Here is a 21,912-nt window from a genome sequence, read left to right on the forward strand (position 1 = left end):
ATTTGATTTTAAACCATTTGAATTCATTAAAACAGGACTTCCCTGTAGCTCAAATGGTAAAGAATCTGCCTGTGATGCAGGAGACCCAGGTTCGATCCCTGGGTTGGGAAGTTCCTCTGGAGAAGGGAATGGCAATCCACTCCAGTATTCTTGCCTGGGGAATTCCATGGACAGAGGAGCCTGGCAGGCTACAGTCCGTGGGGTCGCAAAGAGTCAGACATGACTGACCGACTAACACACACAAAAATTCATTAACAGCATCCTTCTCTGGCATTTGAACAGCCGGGAGGGCTGCGTGTGGACCCCTGAGAAGACCAGGCTGAAGCCAGCGAGGGCCCAGCCATTTCTGTGCAGCAGAGTCTAGTCAGCAGCCTTGTGGGTTCTGCTGTGGCTTCAGGAGTCCACCCAGGAGAGGGAGGGGGAAAAGGGGTCTTGACTGCAGCTGCCGTTTCTGTTCCTTCCTCCCACTGTGGCCGTGCCTTAGGGGCCAGACCGTGTGTGGGTAACAGGTGTGAACGAGGCCCTTCCACCTCCCTCCTGGTGGTTGAGACAGGGACGTGGGTGGCTGCTGTGCAGGCCTGGTGCCAGCAAGGCGACGGTGTTTCCAAGTGGTGTGTGGCCACTTCTGGCTTGGCACATCAAGGAAGCCTCCCTGGAGGAGGTGGCATTTGGGCTGGGCCTGGAAGGATAAAGGAAATACAAATTTTCTCAGAAGTCCACAGTTACCTAAAGAGACAGAACAAACCATTGGAGCAGGGGGAGATGGGGGACAGGAAGACCTGAGGTAATAGAGCAAATATATTTGAGTTTCCCCTGAAGCATCCAAAGAGAAAGGGTCAGAGGGAGTCATAGTCACCTACATGCTGTATATTATAAACCTGATATTTTAAACCGAATTCATGTGTATTACTGTCTAGTAACAAACCATAGAACCTGGGCATTCTTCAGCGCCAAGTTAAGCAGCATCAGTTTTTCCTACTGAGAAGCCTCTTGGTCTTTTATTTGGTGGGGGGACTGCAGTATCATCTCTTCTTTTACTGACCAGGCAAAGCTGAGCCTCACACCCAAAACAATTTTGTTCCAAAAAGGGAGGGTATCTGCAAATTCAGGAAAAAAAAGAAAATCAGAAATAAAGATTTGCGATTATGGAGTTATCTTCCCGCTAGTGATTGGATTCAATTCTGAGGAGGTGACCCAGACAGCCACTGTGCACCTCTTTCCTCCTCCCCGCCACCCTGAATGCCTGGGCACAGAAGGGCAAGCCCATTTCCTGAAAATAGAATGCACTGGCAGGTAGCTGCTCTAAAACTGTTTTTCTTTTGAGCTCTCTGGAACCCTGTTGAATATTAAAGTTTCATCTTGAGACTAGACTCAATTCAGATCTGCCTGTAAAGATGTAGAACAGCAATTCTTCATTTGCTGAGTGATTGATTCCTGACTCTGTTCTGAACGTGCACGTTTGCAGAGCAGTCATCTGCCTGTGATACTGTGGGGTGTGATGGACGGCGTGTGAGATGCGGAAGCAGGGAGCCTGTCCCCTGCTCCCCGAGCACCGCACCGCGCTGTGCCCTCAGCCCTCTCAGCGAGACACCCGGCGAGGTTTAGGGGAGGGAGCTGTGCCCGGAGGTAGAGGAGCCCCGCCACGCCGTTCATGTTTCTTGGCGTTTGTGCGTGATGCAATTCATCCCTCAGAATAGACGCAATCGCCTGTCCCCCCCCCCCCGAAGGAAAAGGCCACCCAAAGCCATAAGCCTGGAGCTTTGACCAACAGGGAGCCAGAGGTCCCTGCAGCCTGGTTGTAAGAACACATCCTGGAAGATGGCAGAGGAAACATTGACCAGACTGTTTGCTCTGTTCAAGGGTTCTTGCTCATAACAGCCCGACACTGGTGATAAACTAGTAAGTCACGCACAGGCCGCCTCTGGCTCCCGGTGCTGTCTCTGTTAGGAGGCAAACACAATCTCCGGGCACCTGCCGCTCGCTCCTTCCCTGAACCTGCTTGTTGCCTTTTTGACAGGTGCAGAACATGTCGCAGTCCATAGAGGTCCTGGACCGGCGGACCCAGAGGGACTTGCAGTACGTGGAGAAGATGGAGAACCAGATGAAAGGGCTGGAGTCCAAGTTCAGACAGGTGGAGGAGAGCCACAAGCAGCACCTGGCCAGGCAGTTCAAGGTACGTGTGTGGCTCCTGCGCCTCCCCTCCCCCCTCCTCCTCCCTCTTCCACCCCTCCCCCTCCCCATTCCTCCCCTCCCCCATCTCTCCCCTCCCCCTTCTCCCCCTTCCATCTCTCCCCTCCCCCATTCCTCCCCTCCCCCCTTCTCTCCCCCTTCCATCTCTCCCCTCCCCCCTTCCATCTCTCCCCTCCCCCATCTCTCCCTCCCCCATCTCTCCCCTCCCTCCATCTCTCCCCTCCCTCCATCTCTCCCCTCCCCCCATCTCTCCCCTCCCCCATCTCTACCCTCCCGCCTTTTCTCCCCTCCCCTTCTCCTTCCCCCACTCCCCTCCTCTGAGACTGTGATTCCCGCTCCTGCTCCCACTTTCCCTCCAGAATAGCAGTTTGAAGCCAGGGAGGAGCCCAGCAAGGATTGCTCTTTTTCTTGCCAATGGCAGCCTTCCTTGGAAGTAGAGAGGCCACCTGCCCTTGCCCTGGTTTGGCGGAAATTCACCTTGAAAGGGGCAGAGTTGAGATGTGGTTTTCACACCTATTAGCTTCCCAGGCCAGGACCCCAGGCCCCAGCTTCTCCAGCCAAGTCACAGATTAGCTGGGAAGGGACGTGATTGGTCCTTCCCGACCCACAGCTGCTGCAGGTGAATCACATTAGCCAAGGATTAGCTTAATTGATTAGAGCCATTTCTGAGCAGGGATTGCTCAGGGCAGTTCTTCACATCTGACCTAATTTAGCGGCAACAAGGCTCACTGTAGATGTGCAGGAAGGCAGAGAGACACCAGCATCTTTCTCACCTCCCTGTTAGTCTTTGTTTTCTCCACATAACTCCACTGTTAAAGCCAGAGTTGATTTGACCTAAAATTATATATACATATGTACAAATATGTATATATACACCTAGAGTTTACTCAGCTTCAAAATCATTAAATTGACAAATGATATGCACCTTAATTAAGGCATACATGCATGTTAATTAGAAACCAAGCCCAGATGTAAATGAACGGGTCAAATTACACAGCCCCGCTGGACTGCAAACTGCTGATGCTCTGGGTCTTCCGGCCTTTTTATGCTAATGTTTTCCTTTGATGCTCTCCCTGTGTGCAGCAAGAACTAATTCTCTTGTAAAAGCCATACATTATATAGACGAAATGGCAAGCTAATGAAGTTATAAATCTATATGATAAATAAAATAATAGCAGCTTTATCCTGTTGAGGCGAAATGAGCCAGTCTCTCTTGCTGGACTCAGGTGGACCTGTCCTTGCTTCTGACATGTCACCATGAATTATCTCAGAAAGAAATTTTGACCTGCCTGACCCAAAAGAGCTTGTGTCTCTCCTCATAAGGCCAGCACTCTCTTCCCGGGGGTAGACTCAGATTCCTCTAGGGATGTCTTCAGCATCCATGGGCTGGCTCCTCTTTGCAAGCATGCTCTCCTAGTTCCCAGATATTGAATCCTATGGCTCTGGCGGGGAAGACAGGCTACCCTTACTTCTGACCACACTTTAATTGCCTTGAACACTTGCAGCAGCAATTGCTGTGAGGGTACTTACATGACTGTGAAAGCAGTTTGTCTGGACTGACTCTAGCCTTGAAGCGTGATTTTTTTTTTTAAGTGAGGGTGAAAATATTTGTCTGTTAATGGCTATCTGTTTCAGGCAGGCTAGTAAGCTAGTTCTTCAACAGTTTTCATTTTCTTGCTTGCAGGGCTAACTTAAAAGAGTTTTTTCAATGCTGCAGACTGAAGAAGCAGTCCACTCCCATGTAACCATGACAGAGGGCCAGAGAGCTTTTTTGCACCCTGCATTTTTACTATTATTTCCCGTTACTTAGCACCATGCCCCTAAGGAACCTTGAACACAACCAGGATCTCTTTTGCATGTGACTGTAGATGCATTTCATGAATAGTTTGAACCCTTGTCAATGCATTTTTTGAAAAAACAAAAACAAACAAAAAAAGAGATACTTTGTGTATGTGACTCAAAGCATGTAACCTTAAGATGTTGCATTCTAAACTGACAATAAAGACCTTTCCCAAATATGTTGGTGTTCTGAAGACTGTTTAATATACTCTTCTAACTCCTGTGGACCAGAATAAATCAAATTATAAAGAAAGCGGGAGTGTGGACATTTTCCCTCACCTAGGGAGAAGCCAGGCCAAGGCAGGGTGTTAGAAGTTTTTGCACGCATCGCACTGAACCCAGCTTATTTTAACCTTGCAGGCGATAAAAGCGAAAATGGATGAACTTAGGCCTTTGATACCTGTGTTGGAGGAGTACAAGGCCGATGCCAAATTGGTATTGCAGTTTAAGGAGGAGGTCCAGAATCTGACGGCAGTGCTTAACGAGCTGCAAGAGGAAATTGGCGCCTATGACTACGATGAACTGCAGAGCAGAGTGTCCAATCTTGAAGAAAGGCTCCGTGCGTGCATGCAAAAACTAGGTAGGCCCAGAACCCTGCGGGCGGGCGCTGCACCGCCCACCTGCCGCTGGCGCACTCAGGCTCAGGCAGTGGTGCTGAACTGGACAGCGCCCGCCCGGCTTCCCGAGCGACGGCTGGACTAGGGCTCCTGGGTAGGGTTGCCGCACCGCCCACCTGCCGCTGGCGCACTCAGGCTCAGGCAGTGGTGCTGAACTGGACAGCGCCTGCCCGGCTTCCCGAGCGACGGCTGGACTAGGGCTCCTGGGTAGGGTTGCCCGGACAGGTAGCTGAGGAGTGTAGGCTGCGCCCGCCCTAGGGCCTTGTCCAATCCCGTGCAGAGGCCACCTCACAGACCCCACTGAGTTGCACATCTGGAAAATTGGTATTAGATGTTACATAGCATCTGAAGAGTGAGTGTGTGTGTGTGTGTGTGTGTGTGTGTACGCGTGCATGTGCGCTTGTGTCCCTGTGTGTTGGGTGGCTTTTTAAGACACAAGTTTCATAGAGCTGGAAGCACATCTCATCCCCTCCAGCTTTCAGGAGAGGGCTGACAAAGCTCCCTGAGAAACCAAACCATGTGGAAAATTCCATCACGTCAAGGCAGAAGGCTTGCCATTCATAACAAGCAAGGGAGTCCCTCTAGCAACTGGAGGGGGCGGGGCTGGGAGCTGGTGGCCCCTGGGCTCCTTCCAAGTCTTGTTTGTGGTGGATACCCCATCACCTTATCAACTTTCTGGTTAATTTAGCAAATCTTAACATGTCCACGTCAGAGTCCATTCTGAAATAGCACATTTTAAATCCCAGTTCTATTTTTAGGTTTTCTTAGGAAAGATCGGCTGGCCCTTCTCACTCACTGTTTCCTAACGCAAAGGTTGTTCATTTTCTTATTGTTTACTTTTTAGAGTAATTTAGCATAATTCTTGGAGAAGGCAATGGCAACCCACTCCAGTGTTCTTGCCTGGAGAATCCCAGGGACAGGGGAGCCTGGTGGGCTGCCGTCTATGGGGTCGCAGAGAGTCGGACACGACTGAAGCGACTTAGCAGCAGCAGCATGATTCTGCTTTATGCACAAGTTTCCTTTAGGTTTTATCTGGTGTTTTCACTTGATTCTCTTTTCATCCCCTACCCCCTACACACTGCAAATGCCTTATTTTAAGCTTAAAACATCCCGAAAGAACAAGTACTTTAAAAAACAAACCCCAGTGCTATTAGGTGGGAGACAGAAAACGTTCAAAGGGCAAGGAGACAGAGTCAACCTTTTGTTTGAACAGGTTCCCACGTCTGGGTTATTTTTAAGGCTGTTGTAGGTGCCCTCGTAAAGTCCCCCAGGCCCAGCGAGGGCGGTGAGCGATGCTGGAGCCTTAGGAGGAATCTGTTGTGGTGTGTACACTCGTCTGCGTCATGTGAGGGATTGTGTGCTACCGTTTTTCACATGTGGTGCCTGATGCCCAAGTCCTGGTGTGTCCGGGGCTGGGTGGCCTGGGACAGTTTCAGGATGGGTCTGGGCTGGACAGTCTTCACCCGCCCTTCCCATATCAGCATCCAGGAGTCAGCAGGAATGTTTGAAGTGTTGCTGGGTGTCGGGCTTATCAGTGGTTAAGGGCTGTGTGATGACTTCTGGCGGACAGTGTCTTTGGTTCCTACCTATAAAGGCACTACGCTCCCATCCCGCTCTCCAGACCCTCCAAACGCTCCCCCGAGGGCTCTCTTGTTACTCATTTCCGCACAGCACTGTTTTTATTCCCTGGTAGACAGACCATGTAGACCAGGGAGAAACCAAGATTAAACCTCCACATTTTCTGATTAACGGATCAAGCAGTAAGGTGGAGATTCAGAGAGAGAAGTTAGCGCTGATGAGACTCTAGGAGCCTTTCCAGGAGAAGGCTGCCTGTCCCAGGCGGGCGGCCTTCCCCTCCAAACTCGGCCTATTTTTAGAAGCCGGCTGAATTCATTTTTCAGGCTAGCGATCTTGGGGCTTTCACGTGGCTGCCCTCGGGCCGCTGAAATGGCCCTCTTGGGAGTGAGGAGAGAGGACGAAGAGGCCCCGGGAGCCCTGCTCTCCACCACGGAGTGCGGCCGCTTCTGTGCTTAATTCCTTCTTCAGAAAGACCTTGACCCGGAGATGGACCTGCTGAGCCAGTGGCAGTGGGGGCGGGGGTGGGGATCTGCCTCTAACCAGCGCTTGGCAGGCGATTCAGGGAAGCAGCAACCGAGGACCCCGCCTGTTGGCGTCCTGAGGCAGGAAGTGCCACTCAGTGGCTGCGAGGCTCAACCAGGCACTGACCACTTCTGGTTTCAACCTCCTCTCCATCTGTACAACAAGCAGGGGAGTCCCTGTGCCCTGGGGTCGCTGTGTCAGTTCACGTCACAGGTTGTGCCGCGAGCCCGGCACGGAGGAGGTGGCGGGAGCACTCACAGGCAGGTGAGGAGGTCGCAAGGGACAGACAACGAGACAGATGACAGGCAGCGAGGCAGGGGAGGGTAGACCACAGGCCACAGCTTCTGCTGCCACCTCGGCCACACCCTAGGCTCTCACTCAAGCTCGGCAACTTAAAGCCCAGCTACTACCATGGCTGCTTCATTTAGTCTTTGTTTTAGGTACAAGTAGGTACCCTCTTAGCAGGCTGTCTGCCTTGCTGGGAGCCGGCCTAGGAACATAGCACAAGGAAGCCAGCCGCCCACCAGTGCCGTCTTGGGTGGGCAGGACTCCTGGAGACACAGCGTCTCAGGGGCCAGCAGTTCTTCCCCGGCCCCTGCCCAGCCCACGCCCCGCCCCCCTCCACCTCGCCCTTTGTCCCGGGTCTCATTCTGCCTGCAGGCCCCTTGCTCTAGTGAAGAGCATCTCGGTGACCCTCCTGCTGTGAGACTGGGGACGAGGGTCCCCCTGCGATTTCCCCAAAGTCCTCTTAATTAGGTGTCTCCTTTTCACATCCACGTTGCTGACAATTTCTGAGCCCACAACATGCACAGGGGAGGAAAAAAAAACAAACCAGGGCTGCTGGTTCCATCGGTTTCTGTTTCCATTTTTAAATCGTTCTCTCAGTGGGATTGTGTGTTTTTCCTAATGGCCCAGCCAGAACTTGAATCTGAAACTCTGATTTCAGGAGCTGGACCCTGGGCTCGGCGTCTCTCAGGAGTCCTTTGGCTCCCAGGCAGGGGAGGCAGGACTGCCCGGCAGCCCCGCCCCCGAGCTTTCACTGCATGCCCCCTCCCGCCACCCTGGCCCCTGCAGTCAGCAGCCTCAGGGGCTAAACCAGCTGCAGAGATCCATCGCAGAGCCACTCGTCCACATGTCCCGTTAGCACCAGAATTTTCCTGTCTGTAAGATAAGAGGTGCGTGTATGTGCACTCAGTCATGTACAACTGTTTGTGACCCCTTAGACTGTAGCCCGCCAGGCTCCTCTGTCCATGGGGATTCTCCAGGCAAGAGTACTGGAGTGGGGTGCCATGCCCTTCTCCAGGGGATCTTCCTGACCCAGAGATGGAACCTGAGTTTCTTACATCTCCTGCATTGGCAGGCGGGCTCTTCACCACCAGCACCACCTGGGAATCCCAAAATAAGACAGGAACTAGCTAATTTTAGGGCTCCCCCAAGTCAGACCATCCGTCCTGGACCTCCAGTGCTCAAGGCCTCTGAGTCAAAGGTCAAGGAGGCAGAGAAGGAGGGCCCTTACCTCCTCCCCAGGGGCCTGGACGGAGCCACGGACAGTGGATAAATGAGCACACGAGGATTTACATTCAGCTTTCAGAGGGGACTTCAGGGTGTCTCACTGTGCAGGGAGGCGGCCCTGCCCAGGTGGTCTGTCTGCAGGGACCTGTCTGTCTGAGGGCCCGGCATGGCCAGCTCCACATTTCCCAGTCTGGACGGGATAAAAGCTGGGACCGGGGGAGACAGACCCAGTGGGCAGTCTGGGGACCTGTCCGCCTGCCTCTTGGCCATCAGCCCCTCAGTCTCGCCTCTGGCCCGACTCCTGGGTGGGCACGGCGCCCTGGGCCTGCTCAGGCGCCCATCAGAGACCACGCGCATGTTCAGAAGTGACCTCCTTCTAGGAAGAGTGGGCGCCTGAGGGTTTCAGCAGAGGGGCTGCTGGGGACAGGCATCCCCCTCCCCCAGACCATCCTGGCTCTCAGGGGCCCCAGGTGGGGGTGCTGTGCCCCCTGCACCAGCCTCCTCTGAGACGCACCTGCTGCCCCTCCCTGGCTTCCCAGGCCTGTCCCCTTCCCAACCCCCCACCCCCTGCCCGAAGCCCGAGCGCTCCTGACAGGTGAGGGACACTTCCGTGAACTGAATGTGCCAAGGCTCGGCCTCACGGCTCTGCCGTGGGGCTTTTTTAGATCCTGTCAGTTCCCCAGGTCTTGGCAGAACCAGTCTGGACAGAGAACCAAAAATAACTCTGTGACTCAAGCAGGGCCGGCGGCCTGCAGCCCCGGAGGAGAGCAGAGCCAGCCTGTAACCAGGAGCTGGGCGAGCGGGGCCCCCTAGGCAGTGGGGCCCTGCTCCGCCCGTCCACCTCCTTGACTATAAGGCTCCCTCACAGGGGCCGGGGGAGACCTTGCCCAGGGCGGGGCGGGGCTTGCGCTGCCGCGGACGCCCTCACCGCCGGCTCTCCCTCTCCGAAGCCACGGGGGCTGGACCGGCGGGACCGCCCAGGGCAGCCCCTCCTGGACTCAGCCGCTGTCTCAGTGTGAGCCTGTGGCCACGGCAGTCCCTGGCACGTGACTCGTGACGGGCATTCTCCTAGGAGCTCCCGCTGGTTCCTGGGCTCATCCCACGCCTGCCTCTGAGGAGGGTGTCCTCCTGACAGATAAGGAGGGTGCACTCGGAAGCGGCCCACCTTTATGCCCGTCCACCCGTCCCTCTGCCGGGTCAGTGGCAAAGCAGGGGAGGTGGGGGGCTCTGGCAGGCGCACAGTTATCCCTCTCAGCTCCTGAGAGGCGAGTCATTCATTCATTCATTCATTCATTTTGGACAGCTCCAGGCTGAGCCTTGCGGGGGACGGGCATCCGGGGTGTCCTGTCAGGCTGGTGAGACCCAGACATCCAGGTCTACGCCCCAGGGTGTGCAGGCCCCACCTGGGTCGGGAGGCAGGGTGGGTACGGTCCAGAAGGAGGCGGGCCCTGCAGCAGCATCAGTGTAGGTGACCACAGAAGAAGAGGGGGTGGTCTGGCTGTCCTGCTGGGGGCTCAGCCCAGGCATAGTCTCGGGGGAGCGGAGACCTGGGCCAGCAACGAGTCGTGCTGGGTGTCCACCCGCCGTGCTCGCCCTCCGAGTGTGTGGTAGAGGATGGCTGTCCGTCCCCTTCGGGGGAGTCTGTCCCCTTCCGGGGAGCGCGTCCCAGGCCGGGTGTGGCCGGTGAAGGTGGGGCAGAGCATTGGTGAGAGGGACATCTCGCTGGGAGGCGTGCTGTAATGAGTGCCAGCGGGCATCCCCCCGGGGCAGAACCGTGGTGCCCTGGGGTCGGTCATGGTGCCTTGAGACTTCTCCTTCCAGGGGCCGATGGAACCACCGTCCCAGCTCAGCAGTGGGGAGGACTCCAGACCTTTGGGGCTCTCAGGGAAGACCACGCTCTCTCTCGAGACTTCCAAGGACCCACTTACTTTCTCCTCACTTCTGGGCGCCGTAGACGCAGGCTAACCTGGATGTAACATCCATCTGTACTCCGCTGATGGGGGTGTGGACAGGGCTGGGCCGACTTGCTCTCTGCAGTGACCCCAGCCTGTCTGCAGACTCGCCTCCCTGCCGCACCAGTGAGGGTCGGGGCCCTGAGAGGACAGTATTTAAAAAGGCAAATTCGAAATTACTCCTGAAAGGGGAACAGGCAAAATAGATCCTGGGAAGGGATGGACAAGTAAAAATAGTTGAGTTCCTTTCTCAAATCTGGGCCAGAGGCAGCAGCCCGGGGAGTGGGGCCGCGTGACTTGACGGAATTTGGGGGTAAAGCCGCGTTTCTTCTGCTTGCAGTCGGCCCCTGATCCCTGCCCACAGCCTCTGCAGCGCCCGGATGCAAGCTGTCAGGACAACACCGAGACGGGACGTTGGTGGCGGGGGCAGGGGCCCCACCTCTCCAGTCTTGTTCAGTGATGTTTATGGATGTACTCACCCAGCTTTATTTTAGGGAGAAAGTGGGAGGCGCCCCAGACACTGCAGCACTGGGCGTGGGCCTCTCCCTGGGACCAGCTCCCGAAGCTGGGTCCACCTCGCCTGGTGGGACGACCCCCAGCTAAACCACAGTCCCCCGGGTTAAGTCACAGGCGATCAGAAAACGCGCGGGTGTTCTCTGAGCTTGGCAGACCAACCTATGCGTCTGCTAATACGGCGGCAGTGTAGCAGAGTGGGCAGAGCCAGGGACACACGCAGGCCGGGCCTGGAGGAAAGGGAGGCCATTGCAAATGGCAACGACCCCACAGGCAGCGCCTGCCGCTGCCTGCGCCCAGGGGCCACTGGGCTTTGGTGGCTCAGGAGCCTTCTGTCCTTGTGAGGCCAGCTGAGTTCACTTTTTCCTGAAGACTTCAGGGCCATGTGCACAGGTTGGCATCCAGGTGGCAGGAGGGGTATTTCTGCTGGACACCTGGGAGTGCGGGTTTTCAGCTCAGCCTTGCCCGAGCTTCAGGGTGACCCCGAGGACATCCCAGCTGGTCGGTCAGCCTCCAGCCTCCATCTGTGTGACGGGAGGGCGCCCAGGGCACACCCAGGGCGCTGTCTCCCCCGTGTGTCATGGCAATGCCTTCACACTCCAGCCCCCTGGCCCCGGACGCCTCCTCCAGGCAGTAAGGAGCCATAGCCCTGCGGGGAAGCTCACAGGCCCTCCAGCGGGAAGGAGCAGCCTTCTCCTGGTCTGGTTCTGACTGTCCGGCCCTTTCACTTGGCACCCAGGCTTGGGTAGACTTTCTCCAACAGCCTTAGGAGGTGCGGGTGCTGCTGCCCCCACTTCCCGGAGGAGAAGACGGCGCCTGAGCAAGGCCAACCCCCACCCCCACCCCAGAGATGTAGTTCTGGCATCCCAGGCCTGCCTGAGGCCTGGAGGGCTGCACCTGCCTCTCCCCACCCACCCTGGCCTCGGGTGCTCTCTGCCTTAGGGAGGGGACAGCCTCTTTGCCCTTTGGGGCTGAGGTTGTCCTGGGAAGAGCAGGGCAGGCAAACCTGGTCGCAGCCGAGGGCGGGGTGGCATGGGCGTTGGGCGAGGCACTCACCGTCCCGCACTGGGCCCTCTCTTCCAGCGTGCGGCAAGCTGACCGGCATAAGTGACCCTGTGACCATCAAGACCTCCGGCTCCAGGTTTGGTTCCTGGATGACTGACCCCCTGGCCCCAGAAGGTGATAACAGGGTAAGTGACTCCTCCATCGGGCCTGGGTCTGTGGAATCTGTGGATGAGCCCCCTTAGGAAGGGGGCAGGGGTTCCGGGGGCTTGAGGGAGCCGCCCGGGTCCCTTGCTAAGGTCCCAGTGCTAACCCCGAGTCAAAGACTGCAGGGCGGGTCCTATGTGAGGATGACCGTGGCCGGGACGGCGTGGGGCGGGGAGGCCTGCGACCCCCTCCGCAGGCGCGGCTCTGCCCCTGGGAGCCAAGGGGGCCCTCTGGGCTGAAACGTCCCACACTCCCAGCCCTGCCCCCACGCTCCTTGAGAAGAGAGTGGTCAGGCCTTCTTGTTTTAATGACTCCTCATTTGTGTTTCATTTGCCATTCCTTTCATGGCTGATAGAAACTCATGTTCTCCTTTGATTTAGGAAAAAAGCCGTGCTCTTTTTTTCCTAGACTCGTCCCCCTGGGTAAAAACCTCATAAAAGGAAAGAGGCGAGCAAGCGCCACATCTGTCTTGATGGGGATGCGGGGTTGTGGGGGGCGGGGGGGAGGGCAGCCGAGTTCTGTGATTGGCGTCCCTTCGGGGTGTGGGGAGCAGAAGGGTGGCTGGGAGCGTGGCGCCAGCCGGCTCAGCCCGGATGGCGACCCTAACCGCAGCGTGTGGGAGCCTTCCACCGAAGGGAGCTCCCGCACGCCCAGGGCTCTGGTTCTCAGGGCAGGGGAGGCGCTGTGGCTTCCCTGTCCTTCGGTGGTCCACCAGCCTGACCGCTGACACCCAGAGTGAACCGGCCATCAGCCCGGGGCCTTTTTTATATAGCCCCTTGCCTAAAAGACGTTTAGAAAAGAAGCACTTAAAAAAAACCTCAAGTCTCCGCAGGCAGACTGAGAAAGGAGGTTAGAAATGTGAGCTCCTGAGCCTGGTCTGGAGGATTTTTAAAGGGAAGGAATCTTGAGACTTGGTCTTTGTACCTCCCCGGCCCCGCCCCCTTTGGACGCTCTACCTCCCCGGCCCCTCCTCCTTTAGACGCTCTACCTCTCTGGCCCCGCCCCCTTTGGACGCTCTACCTCCCCGGCCCCGCCCCTTTAGACGCTCTACCTCCCCGGCCCCGCCCCTTTAGACGCTCTACCTCCCCGGCCCCGCCCCCTTTGGACGCTCTACCTCCCCGGCCCCTCCTCCTTTAGACGCTCTACCTCTCTGGCCCCGCCCCTTTAGACGCTCTACCTCCCCGGCCCCTCCCCCTTTAGACGCTCTACCTCCCCGGCCCCGCCCCTTTAAACGCTCTACCTCCCCGGCCCAGCCCCTTTCGATTCTGTACAACCCCGTCCCCTTTAGAGGGCGTGATGGCTTCTGTTTCAGTCAAGAATCTGCACGGTGCCTCTGGCACAGTCCTCCTTCTGGGGGAGACGCCTGAGGGACCGTTTCCCGCTTCCTAGCGGCCTGTGCATCTTCTTTATTCAACAACCTCTACCTTCCCCACCACCTCCCCAGCAGCCCCTTCCCACACCTCATCCTTGGGGGCAAAGGCGCGGGGCTCTGGGGGGTGGGGCCGTCTACAGGCTGCAAACCTGGGAAACGACCGAGTCGGGGATTCTGGGGGTGATGTTCGTTTTCATTTTATTTTCTGAGTCGTGACAGGGAGCTGGTGCTTGGATGTTTTCTAACAGCTTAATTGGCCAATGAATTACCAGTTAATTACCAGGAAACTATTTAATTGGCCGAATGTTACCCTATTCTTCAATTTCATCCTCTTCCCCTCCCCCGCCTCCCCGAAAATGCCACTTTGGTTCTGAATTCGGTTAGGAGTGTGCTCTTGTCACAGATGTGCGTGGAAATATCAGTATGCCGACATGAAAACAGGTGATGGCGGCAGACCCCGGGAGCAGGTCCCGTGTGCCAGGGGCTGGCAGAGCACGTCGTGTGCACATGTTGGAATAGCGAGAGGAAGCAGTGCTTCCCGGACGGAGCGACAGCTGTGCCCAGCCCTCAGCTGCGCTACCGTGCCTGGCCTCGCTGAGTCCCGCAGCTGCTCTCCAGCCAGATATCATCTGTCTCCCCTTTGCTGATGGCAAAACCAGGGCCAGAAGCCTCACATGAGTTGCCCAAGGTCTCAGAAAAGGCTGGTTAGTGGTTTTATCAACCATTTATTAACCTCTGAGGTTCAGGCTATCTCCCAACTCACCCTCCTCTCCAACGCCCTGTCCCCACCTCCTGCTGGGTCACACACACCCTGTGACCCAGCAGACTTGTTGGGATCCGCAAGCCAGAACCAATGACCTTGGTGCTGCAGAGGACGATGAACCCCAGGCTGGAGGATTCCACCCCAACTGACACCACAGATGTGCCTCTTGGTCCCCAGGTCAATGTCAGTTTTATTTTTTGTGGTGGTGTTCAGTCGCTCAGTTGTGTCCGACTCTTTCGACCCCATGGACCACAGCATGCCAGGCTCCTCTGTCCTCCAGTGTCTCCCGGAGTTTGTTCAAATTCATGTCCATTGAGTCAGTGATGCCATCCAACCATCTCATCCTCTGTCGTCCCCTTTTCCTCCTGCCTTCAATCTTTCCCTGCAATCAAGATCTTTTTCCATGAGTGGGCTCTTTTTGTAGTGAGCACTTGTCAAATTATCTTGTCTCAGGTAGCGAGTACGCAGGCTCCTAGAAGCCCCCTTTTCGTGAAGACATCAGTTCTCAAAGCCATCAATGTGGTGAGGGAGGCTTTTGGAAATTAGATATCTCTTTTCTGCTTGATGAGTTTGATTACCCTCTAGGAAGGGGGGCCCTGGTGATGGACGGAGGGCAAGCAGGAAGGTGGGAAGAGGCCTTGGTGGGAGCCGGCTCCTTAGGGAGGGGACCAGCTCCTGGCAGGGCGCCCTGGGGCCCTCCATGACGCTGGGCAGTTGGCAGCCCTGCCTCAAGCTGTAAGCTCAGCACAGCCGCCAGCGCACAGCGACACGTCCCGGGGTCTGGCCATTGATCCGGAGGACACCGTTGTGTTTTGATCTTTTCCTTCTCTGTCTGATTTTGATCACACACATACACACACACAAACACACACACAGGAGACCAATAACTCACTCCAAAAAAATAAATCAGTGTCAGCTTCAGTGCAGGAGGCCACAGGGGTGAGATAAGAGAGACTGTGGCTAACAGTGGGGTGGGGAATTGCCTTGGGACCCCTGTCCAGGGGCCCTCGAGGGGGCTTTCCTGCCCCCTGCCTTTGTGCTGAGCTGTTAGAAGCACGTTAGCTCATTTACTAAGCGCCAGTCAGGTGCTGGGCTCCCGTGGTCCTCACCCAGCCCAGAAGCAGCCATTTTCTCAGCAGTGACCGGCCCATATACTTCTTTTTATTTTTTCAACTATGGTCACAGCCAGTAAGTTTCATGACCTTTTATTTTTTGTGGTTCTAAATGTAAAGAAAAATGCAAACGGGTTAGTATCGTCCTATAAACTTTTCATGTGATCTCTTGCCTTCCATCTGAATACTACCTTTATACATTTTAAGAATATATTTAAGTTATCAAGTAGTCAATTTATTAATCACAATCAGTGAAACTGAAAGAAAATAGACATCATTCTTGATCTCAAAATATTTAAAATTAAGATATGGAAACAAAACAATTACTTGAATAGTTAATGTTATAGAAATAATTCAAAACAGTTTAAAATGTCAAAAGATATTGTGCTTATCATTAATTACCAAAACAATTATACACCAACCAGTCTGATGGGAATTAAGTATCAAAACTAAAAGAGTTGTTGTTGTTCAGTCACTAAGTCATGTCCGACTCTTTGTGACCCCATGGACTACAGCATGCCGGGCTTCTCTGTCCTTCACTATCTTCTGGAGTTTGCTCAAATTCATGTCCATTGAATTGGTGATGCCATCCAACCATCTCATCCTCTGTCACCCCCTTCTCCCGCCCTCAGTCTTTCCCAGCATCAGAGTCTGCTCTTCGCATCAGGTGGCCAGAGTATTGGAGCTTCTCTTTCAGCATCAGTCCTCCCAATGAATATTCAATGTTGATTTCCTTTAGGATTGACTGGTTGGATCCCCTTGCAGAACCAAGGGACTCTCAAGAGTCTTCTCTAGCACTACAGTTCAAAAGCATCAATTCTTCAACGTTCAGCTTTCTTTATGGCCCAACTCTCACGTCCATACATGACTACTAGAAAAGCCATAGCTTTGATTAGATGGACCTTCCTAGACAAAGTGATGTCTCTGCTTTTTAACGTGCTGTCTAGATTGGTCATAGCTTTCCTTCCGAGGAGTAAGCATCTTTTAAGTGGGCTGGTTGCCACCTCCACTCTAGGTGTGGCATCTCTGCTCTAGGCGTGGTGTTTACCGAGGAAGAATCCGCAGGTTGCTTTGTTTTTTCTGGAGAGAAGACCCTCGTGGATGGGGGCGCTTCTGGAGGGGCACGCTGGCCTTAGACTCAGTGAGGGGGCCCCTCACTCCTCAGTGAGGGGGCTCCTCCTCCCACTCGCCCGGGACCTCCCTTCTGTCTGCAGTGCCGCCCTGGGTGCCCCTTGCCTGGGGTCGCCCTGGCTGCTCACCCCCGTGTACCCTCAGCTCTCGCCTCCTTGCCCGGGCCCCGCCATCTTTCCCACAGGACAACGTGCACAGGGGGCTTCTGCCTGTGTGGAGCGTGGCCCTGAGGTCACCAGCGCCCGGAGAACCAGAGGCTCTCAGCCCCCAGGTCCGCCCGAGCCATCCTGCTGGGTGGTGGTGGTTCACCCTGCGGGCGCTGTGGTCGCACCCCGGAGCGAGCTGCTGGAAGGTCGCTGTCTCCCCCCACCGGAGCCTGCAAACGGAACCTGATTTGTGGGGTCACGTGGGCATTTCAGAGGGCGGCCTCGGGGGTCTGGGAGGAGGTGGCCCAGCGAAGGCGGGCAGCAAGTGCGGTGGACTGACCTCTGACCCTGGGTGAGACCCTTCCCTCTGGGCCTCTCCAAACTGGGCGTTTGGAAGGGGTGGTCTCGGGGACCCTGCAAATGTTAGAATCCCCTGGAGGCTGTAACCAGCCCACACCCGGCTCCACCCACAAGGTCTGTGTGGTTGTTCCAGGTGTGAAAGCTCCCAGGGGCCACAGCCAGGTGCAGGACACTGGTTCCAGGCCTCAGCAGTTCTGGGCAGCATCCCGGAGGGGACGGGACAGGCGGGGATGCGGGACGGGCGGGGGGACGCAGGACAGGCAGGGATGCAGGACAGGCGGGGATGCGGGATGGGCGGGGACGCAGGACAGGCGGGGATGCAGGACGTGCAGGGATGCGGGATGGGCGGGGATGCAGGACAGGGCGGGGATGCAGGACAGGCCGGGGGACGCGGGACGGGCAGAGGAGGACAAGGCATCTGAGGTGAGACCGCAGTGAATGCAGAGGACTGGAGAGGGGCACCTGCTGCCATCAGGGCCTTTGGGGGCCGTGATGAGCTTCTCTTTCTGCACAGAGGGGCTCACAGTGGCTTCAGCCCGTCAGGCCGAGAGCTGGCTGGCAAGCATCTGGCGCCTGTGCTAACTCTCCCTCCCGCCCTCAGCTGCATCTGCCCAGTCCTGGGCCCTGTGTCCAGAGGGCCAGCTGATTGGAGGAAAGGGCCTTTCAGTCAGTTCAGTCCTCAGTCATGTCTGACTCTTTGTGACCCCGTGGACTGCAACACGCCAGGCCTCCCTGTCCACCACCAACTCCCAGAGTTTACTCAGACTCGTATCCATTGAGTCGGTGATGCCATCCAACCATCTCATCCTCTGTCGTCCCCTTCTCCTCCTGCCCTCAGTCTTTCCCAGCATTAGGGTCTTTTCAAACGAGTCAGTTCTTCACATCAGGTGGCCAAAGTACTGGAGTTTCAGCTTCAGCATCAGTCCTTCCAATGAATATTCAGGACTGATCTCCTTTAAGATGGACCAGTTGGATCTCCTTGCAGTCCAAGGGACTCTCAAGAGTCTTCTCCAACACCACAGTTCAAAAGCATCAATTCTTTGGCACTCAGCTTTCTTTATAGTTTAAAAGTCCTTAAAACTTGGATGCTGACTTCACCCAGCTCTGCCCACAGGACAGAGGTCCAGGGACGCATGAACCCAATCAGGTCCCACACCACTCATGGGGGCAGCAGAGAAGGGAGCATCTTCAAAGAGCTGTGAAGGGGGGCTAGGAGAAGGTGCAGAGGGGGCTGTCACTGGAGCTCAGTCTTGAGAGAAGCAGTGAGCTCCCCGTCTGAGAGGCAACCAAGAGGAGGTGCGGTGTGAGAGGAGCACCCACCTGTCATCTGTGCAATTCTGGTGCCCTCTCGGACCCCCACCCAGCCCCGCGTGCCCTCTAACCCACAGCACTGAGGGCTGCTCCTACAGACCAAAGACAATGAACAGCCTCAGATGAGACCCAGCTCTGTGTGTATTTGAATCTTGATAAAAACAGAAAGCACATCTGTCTCTAAGCATTGAATGGGTGTCTCAGGAGCAAGGGTGTGTTTTTTTGTTGTTTTTTTAAATTTTTAACGCATGTGTAAAACCACGTCTGAAAGCTCCCCCATCCTTAATCTCTGCTGCAGCCAGCAGAGCCCTTGACGGATAAAGCAGCTGTCTTATTGCCAGACAGATGCACCGGGAATGGCATTAGCCTGGCAGATTTTCCTCTGACTAACTGCATTGCTTTCTAATTTGCTCCCAGATTGGTTGAAAATGACTAAAGCGTTTTGTACAAAGTCTAGACGTTTTTCGAGTCAACTGGCGTTTAAGCAATCATGGGAGAGCTCTTCCTCCGTAACCCCTAACTTGGGCCTCGTTGGGGTGCTGTCGTGGTTGGATTGCGTTCAGAACCCAGGGAAGCCCAGATTCCTCAGGGAGAGGCACTTGCCTGGGACTGGGCGTGACTATACGCACAGCATCCCTTCTGCCAAATTAATGACGTCCCCCCACCGGGCCGGTGAGTCAGTCCGGCCCGCTGTGAGGGCCGGCACGGAAGGAGAGGCCTGACGCACGTGCCCCCAGGGTGCCCAGCATCGCCCTTCCTGGTGACCTTGAGAGTGGTCAGCCTCACCGACTGGCCGGTGCTGCGGGCACGCGTCCTCGTGCGGGCCCAGGCGGCCGTGCCCTCGGCCCAGCATCCTGTGGAGGGCGATGTCCTGCGCTGATGGGGGCCAGCCTTCCCAGAGGAGGCAGACCACCTGCTGTGCACCCTTGCCTGGGAGAGCAGGGAGCAGGCAGATGGCCCGCTAACCCACAGCCTGGGGGCACCCAGACGGACGCTCTCGGGGGCCTGTAGTGGGTTCTGCCACCACCCGCCTAGCAGGAACAGCAGAGGATGCCTGCCGGCCATGCCCACAGCCAGGCTGTGGGTCCCACATCCATACTCACAGTGTCCTTCCCCAGACTGGACGCTCCTTCCCTATGGGGAGGCGGCCCCTGCAAAAGGACCCCGTGGGTGTGGAGGAGGGACGTGACCTCGTTTAGTCTGCTCTCTGTCTTCCAACTCCCGCCCTGGGCGCCAAGTCGCCAGAGCCCCAGTCTGGGAGGCGGTGCCTTCCCGGGGTGGGGGTCCCCCTCCTTCAGCACCACTGACGGGTCCGCTGTCCCCGCAGGTCTGGTACATGGATGGCTACCACAACAACCGCTTCGTCCGCGAGTACAAATCCATGCTGGACTTCATGACCACGGACAACTTCACGTCCCACCGCCTCCCACACCCCTGGTCCGGCACAGGGCAGGTGGTGTACAACGGCTCCATCTACTTCAACAAGTTCCAGAGTCACATCGTCATCCGGTTCGACCTGAAGACGGAGACCATCCTCAAGACGCGCAGCCTGGACTACGCCGGCTACAACAACATGTACCACTACGCCTGGGGCGGCCACTCGGACATCGACCTCATGGTGGACGAGAACGGGCTGTGGGCCGTCTACGCCACCAACCAGAACGCCGGCAACATCGTCATCAGCAGGCTGGACCCGGTGTCCCTGCAGGTCCTGCAGACCTGGAACACCAGCTACCCAAAGCGCAGCGCCGGCGAGGCCTTCATCATCTGCGGGACGCTCTACGTCACCAACGGCTACTCAGGCGGCACCAAGGTTCACTACGCCTACCAGACCAACGCCTCCACCTACGAGTACATCGACATCCCCTTCCAGAACAAGTACTCGCACATCTCCATGCTGGACTACAACCCCAAGGACCGCGCGCTGTACGCCTGGAACAACGGCCACCAGATCCTCTACAACGTCACCCTCTTCCACGTCATCCGGTCTGACGAGCTGTAGTGCCCGCCCCGGCCCCCGGGGGGCCGAGGCTCCGCATCCTCACCCGCCTGGAAACTCCTGTGGAACAGCTGCCAGGGTAACGTGGGTGAGATGAACAAGGCTCGTTTTGCAAACTCATCAGCAGCGTGGACTCTGCGTCTCGGGGGTGGGGAGGGGCTGGGGAGGCGTTGCCCCCACATTTCTCCAGCTCCAGCCGGAGGGCGCCCGATGTGGGAAGAAGCCCCCATATTGACGGCTGGAACCACAGCCCCAGGGCTCCCCGGTTGCCCCACCCGGTCCCCCTTTCTGGTCAATATACTCAAGACATAAGGCGATGACTGTTGGCCAGCTCTCACCGAGAACAACCTACTGTTAGGATAGCATGGACTTGTCCGTAGATTGTGGTCAGCCTGATGGACGTGAGTGTCGTGTCTCATTGAAGCGCCCCCCACCCCCGTCCGGGCTGTGCTCGGCGACAGCGGGGCAACGTAGGCTCGTGTAGCTGCATCTCATCACCACCGCCGTCCTCAGCCGTGTGTCGTGTCTTAGATGAACCGTGCTGAGACTCCGAGAAGCCCGTGGACCCACGCCTAGTGCCCCAGAGCGGCGGCCGGCGCGCGTGGACCCCCGCTGTCCGGACCCCGAACCCCGTAGCCCCATCGTGCAGTGTCCGTCTGTTGCTCCCTTGAGGTGGTGACGTATCTCTTTAGCTGATGCCATGAATGTTGTAAATGCAGTGCCGTAGTTTGGATTAATAAGTGGATGGTTTTTTGTTTCTCAAAAGAAAAAAAAAAACACACATCAGTGTTCTCCCTAGTAGAGATGATCGAGGTTGATAATCATTAAAGGAAATACCCTCTTCTCGTTAAATTATCTTAAATAGTGTAACCACGGAGAAGGGCTCCTCTCGGGAAACTCTCGTTTCCAAAGGGAAAGAAATGCTCCTGTGGGCAGCAGTGTGCGGAAAGTACATTTTTTAAGTAAAAAAGAGGGAAACTTTGTACTATCCGATTAAGGAACAATAAAAATATTAGGAGATGTGTTTGCTTCATTTGTCATTTCGGAAGGGTTTTGAGGCCGGGTTCCAGTATGAGTGTCCCTCTCGGGGGAGGAGGTCAGGGCATGGCTGGGACACAAGGCCCACGGGGTCTCTCGCCATCTGGCCCCCGCTAGAGGTCGGAATTCAAGAATCGCCCTGGAGGTCCCTGCCCCTGACCCCTGTCTCAGTCCAAGGACAGCCCCACTGGGAGTCCCACCCACTCCATCCAGACAGGCTCTTCCAAGCCGCCACTAGAAGGAACTTGGGACAGGCACCCACTTCCAATGTGGCGGGGGGCGTCTGCAAAGACCCTGCCGAGAAGTGGGCAAAGGTGAAGCCAGGCCCTCTCTGGCCAGTTAGCTTGCTAGGAGGATGGGGGGTCCAGGAGACGAGTGGCCAGCCCCACCTGCACTCCCCTGAGACAGAGACCCTCACGCCTCGGGGGAGCCCAGGTCACGTGGCCAGGCCTGTAGCTGCCAGGTCGGGCCCCGTTTCTGAGGGGACCCTGAGGTCTGCACAGGACAGGGGCGTTCTGCAGTGCCCTGGGGATTCGCGTGGCCAGAGGAGGCGCGTGCTGCCTGCGTGCCGAGCCGCTTCAGGCGTGTCTGACTCTGCAACCCCACAGACTGTAGCTCCTCCATCCCTGGGATGCTCCAGGCAAAAACACTGGAGGGGGTTGCCATGCCCTCCTCCAGGGGATCTTCCGACCCAGGGATGGAACCAGGTCTCTTACATCTCCTGCACTGGCAGGCCACCTGAACGGTC

The 21,912-nt window shown here is 56.4% G+C and overlaps 1 protein-coding gene across 2 annotated transcripts in view; it reads left to right on the forward strand.

Moving 5' to 3' along the window:
• OLFM1 (olfactomedin 1) overlaps positions 1-21,150 on the forward strand; it is a 38,150-nt gene extending 17,000 nt beyond the window's left edge. For both annotated transcript variants that reach the window (XM_027556876.1, XM_027556875.1), the window contains exons 3-6: positions 2,018-2,173; positions 4,390-4,609; positions 11,807-11,913; positions 19,455-21,150. In XM_027556876.1, the coding sequence (XP_027412677.1) occupies positions 2,018-2,173; positions 4,390-4,609; positions 11,807-11,913; positions 19,455-20,129 (1,158 nt within the window). In that variant the 3' untranslated portion in view covers positions 20,130-21,150. The remainder of the gene's footprint in view (positions 1-2,017; positions 2,174-4,389; positions 4,610-11,806; positions 11,914-19,454) is intronic.
• Positions 21,151-21,912: the final 762 nt, after the last annotated feature.

Source organism: Bos indicus x Bos taurus, chromosome 11 (genome assembly GCF_003369695.1).
Source record: "Bos indicus x Bos taurus breed Angus x Brahman F1 hybrid chromosome 11, Bos_hybrid_MaternalHap_v2.0, whole genome shotgun sequence".
Lineage (NCBI taxonomy): Eukaryota > Metazoa > Chordata > Mammalia > Artiodactyla > Bovidae > Bos > Bos indicus x Bos taurus.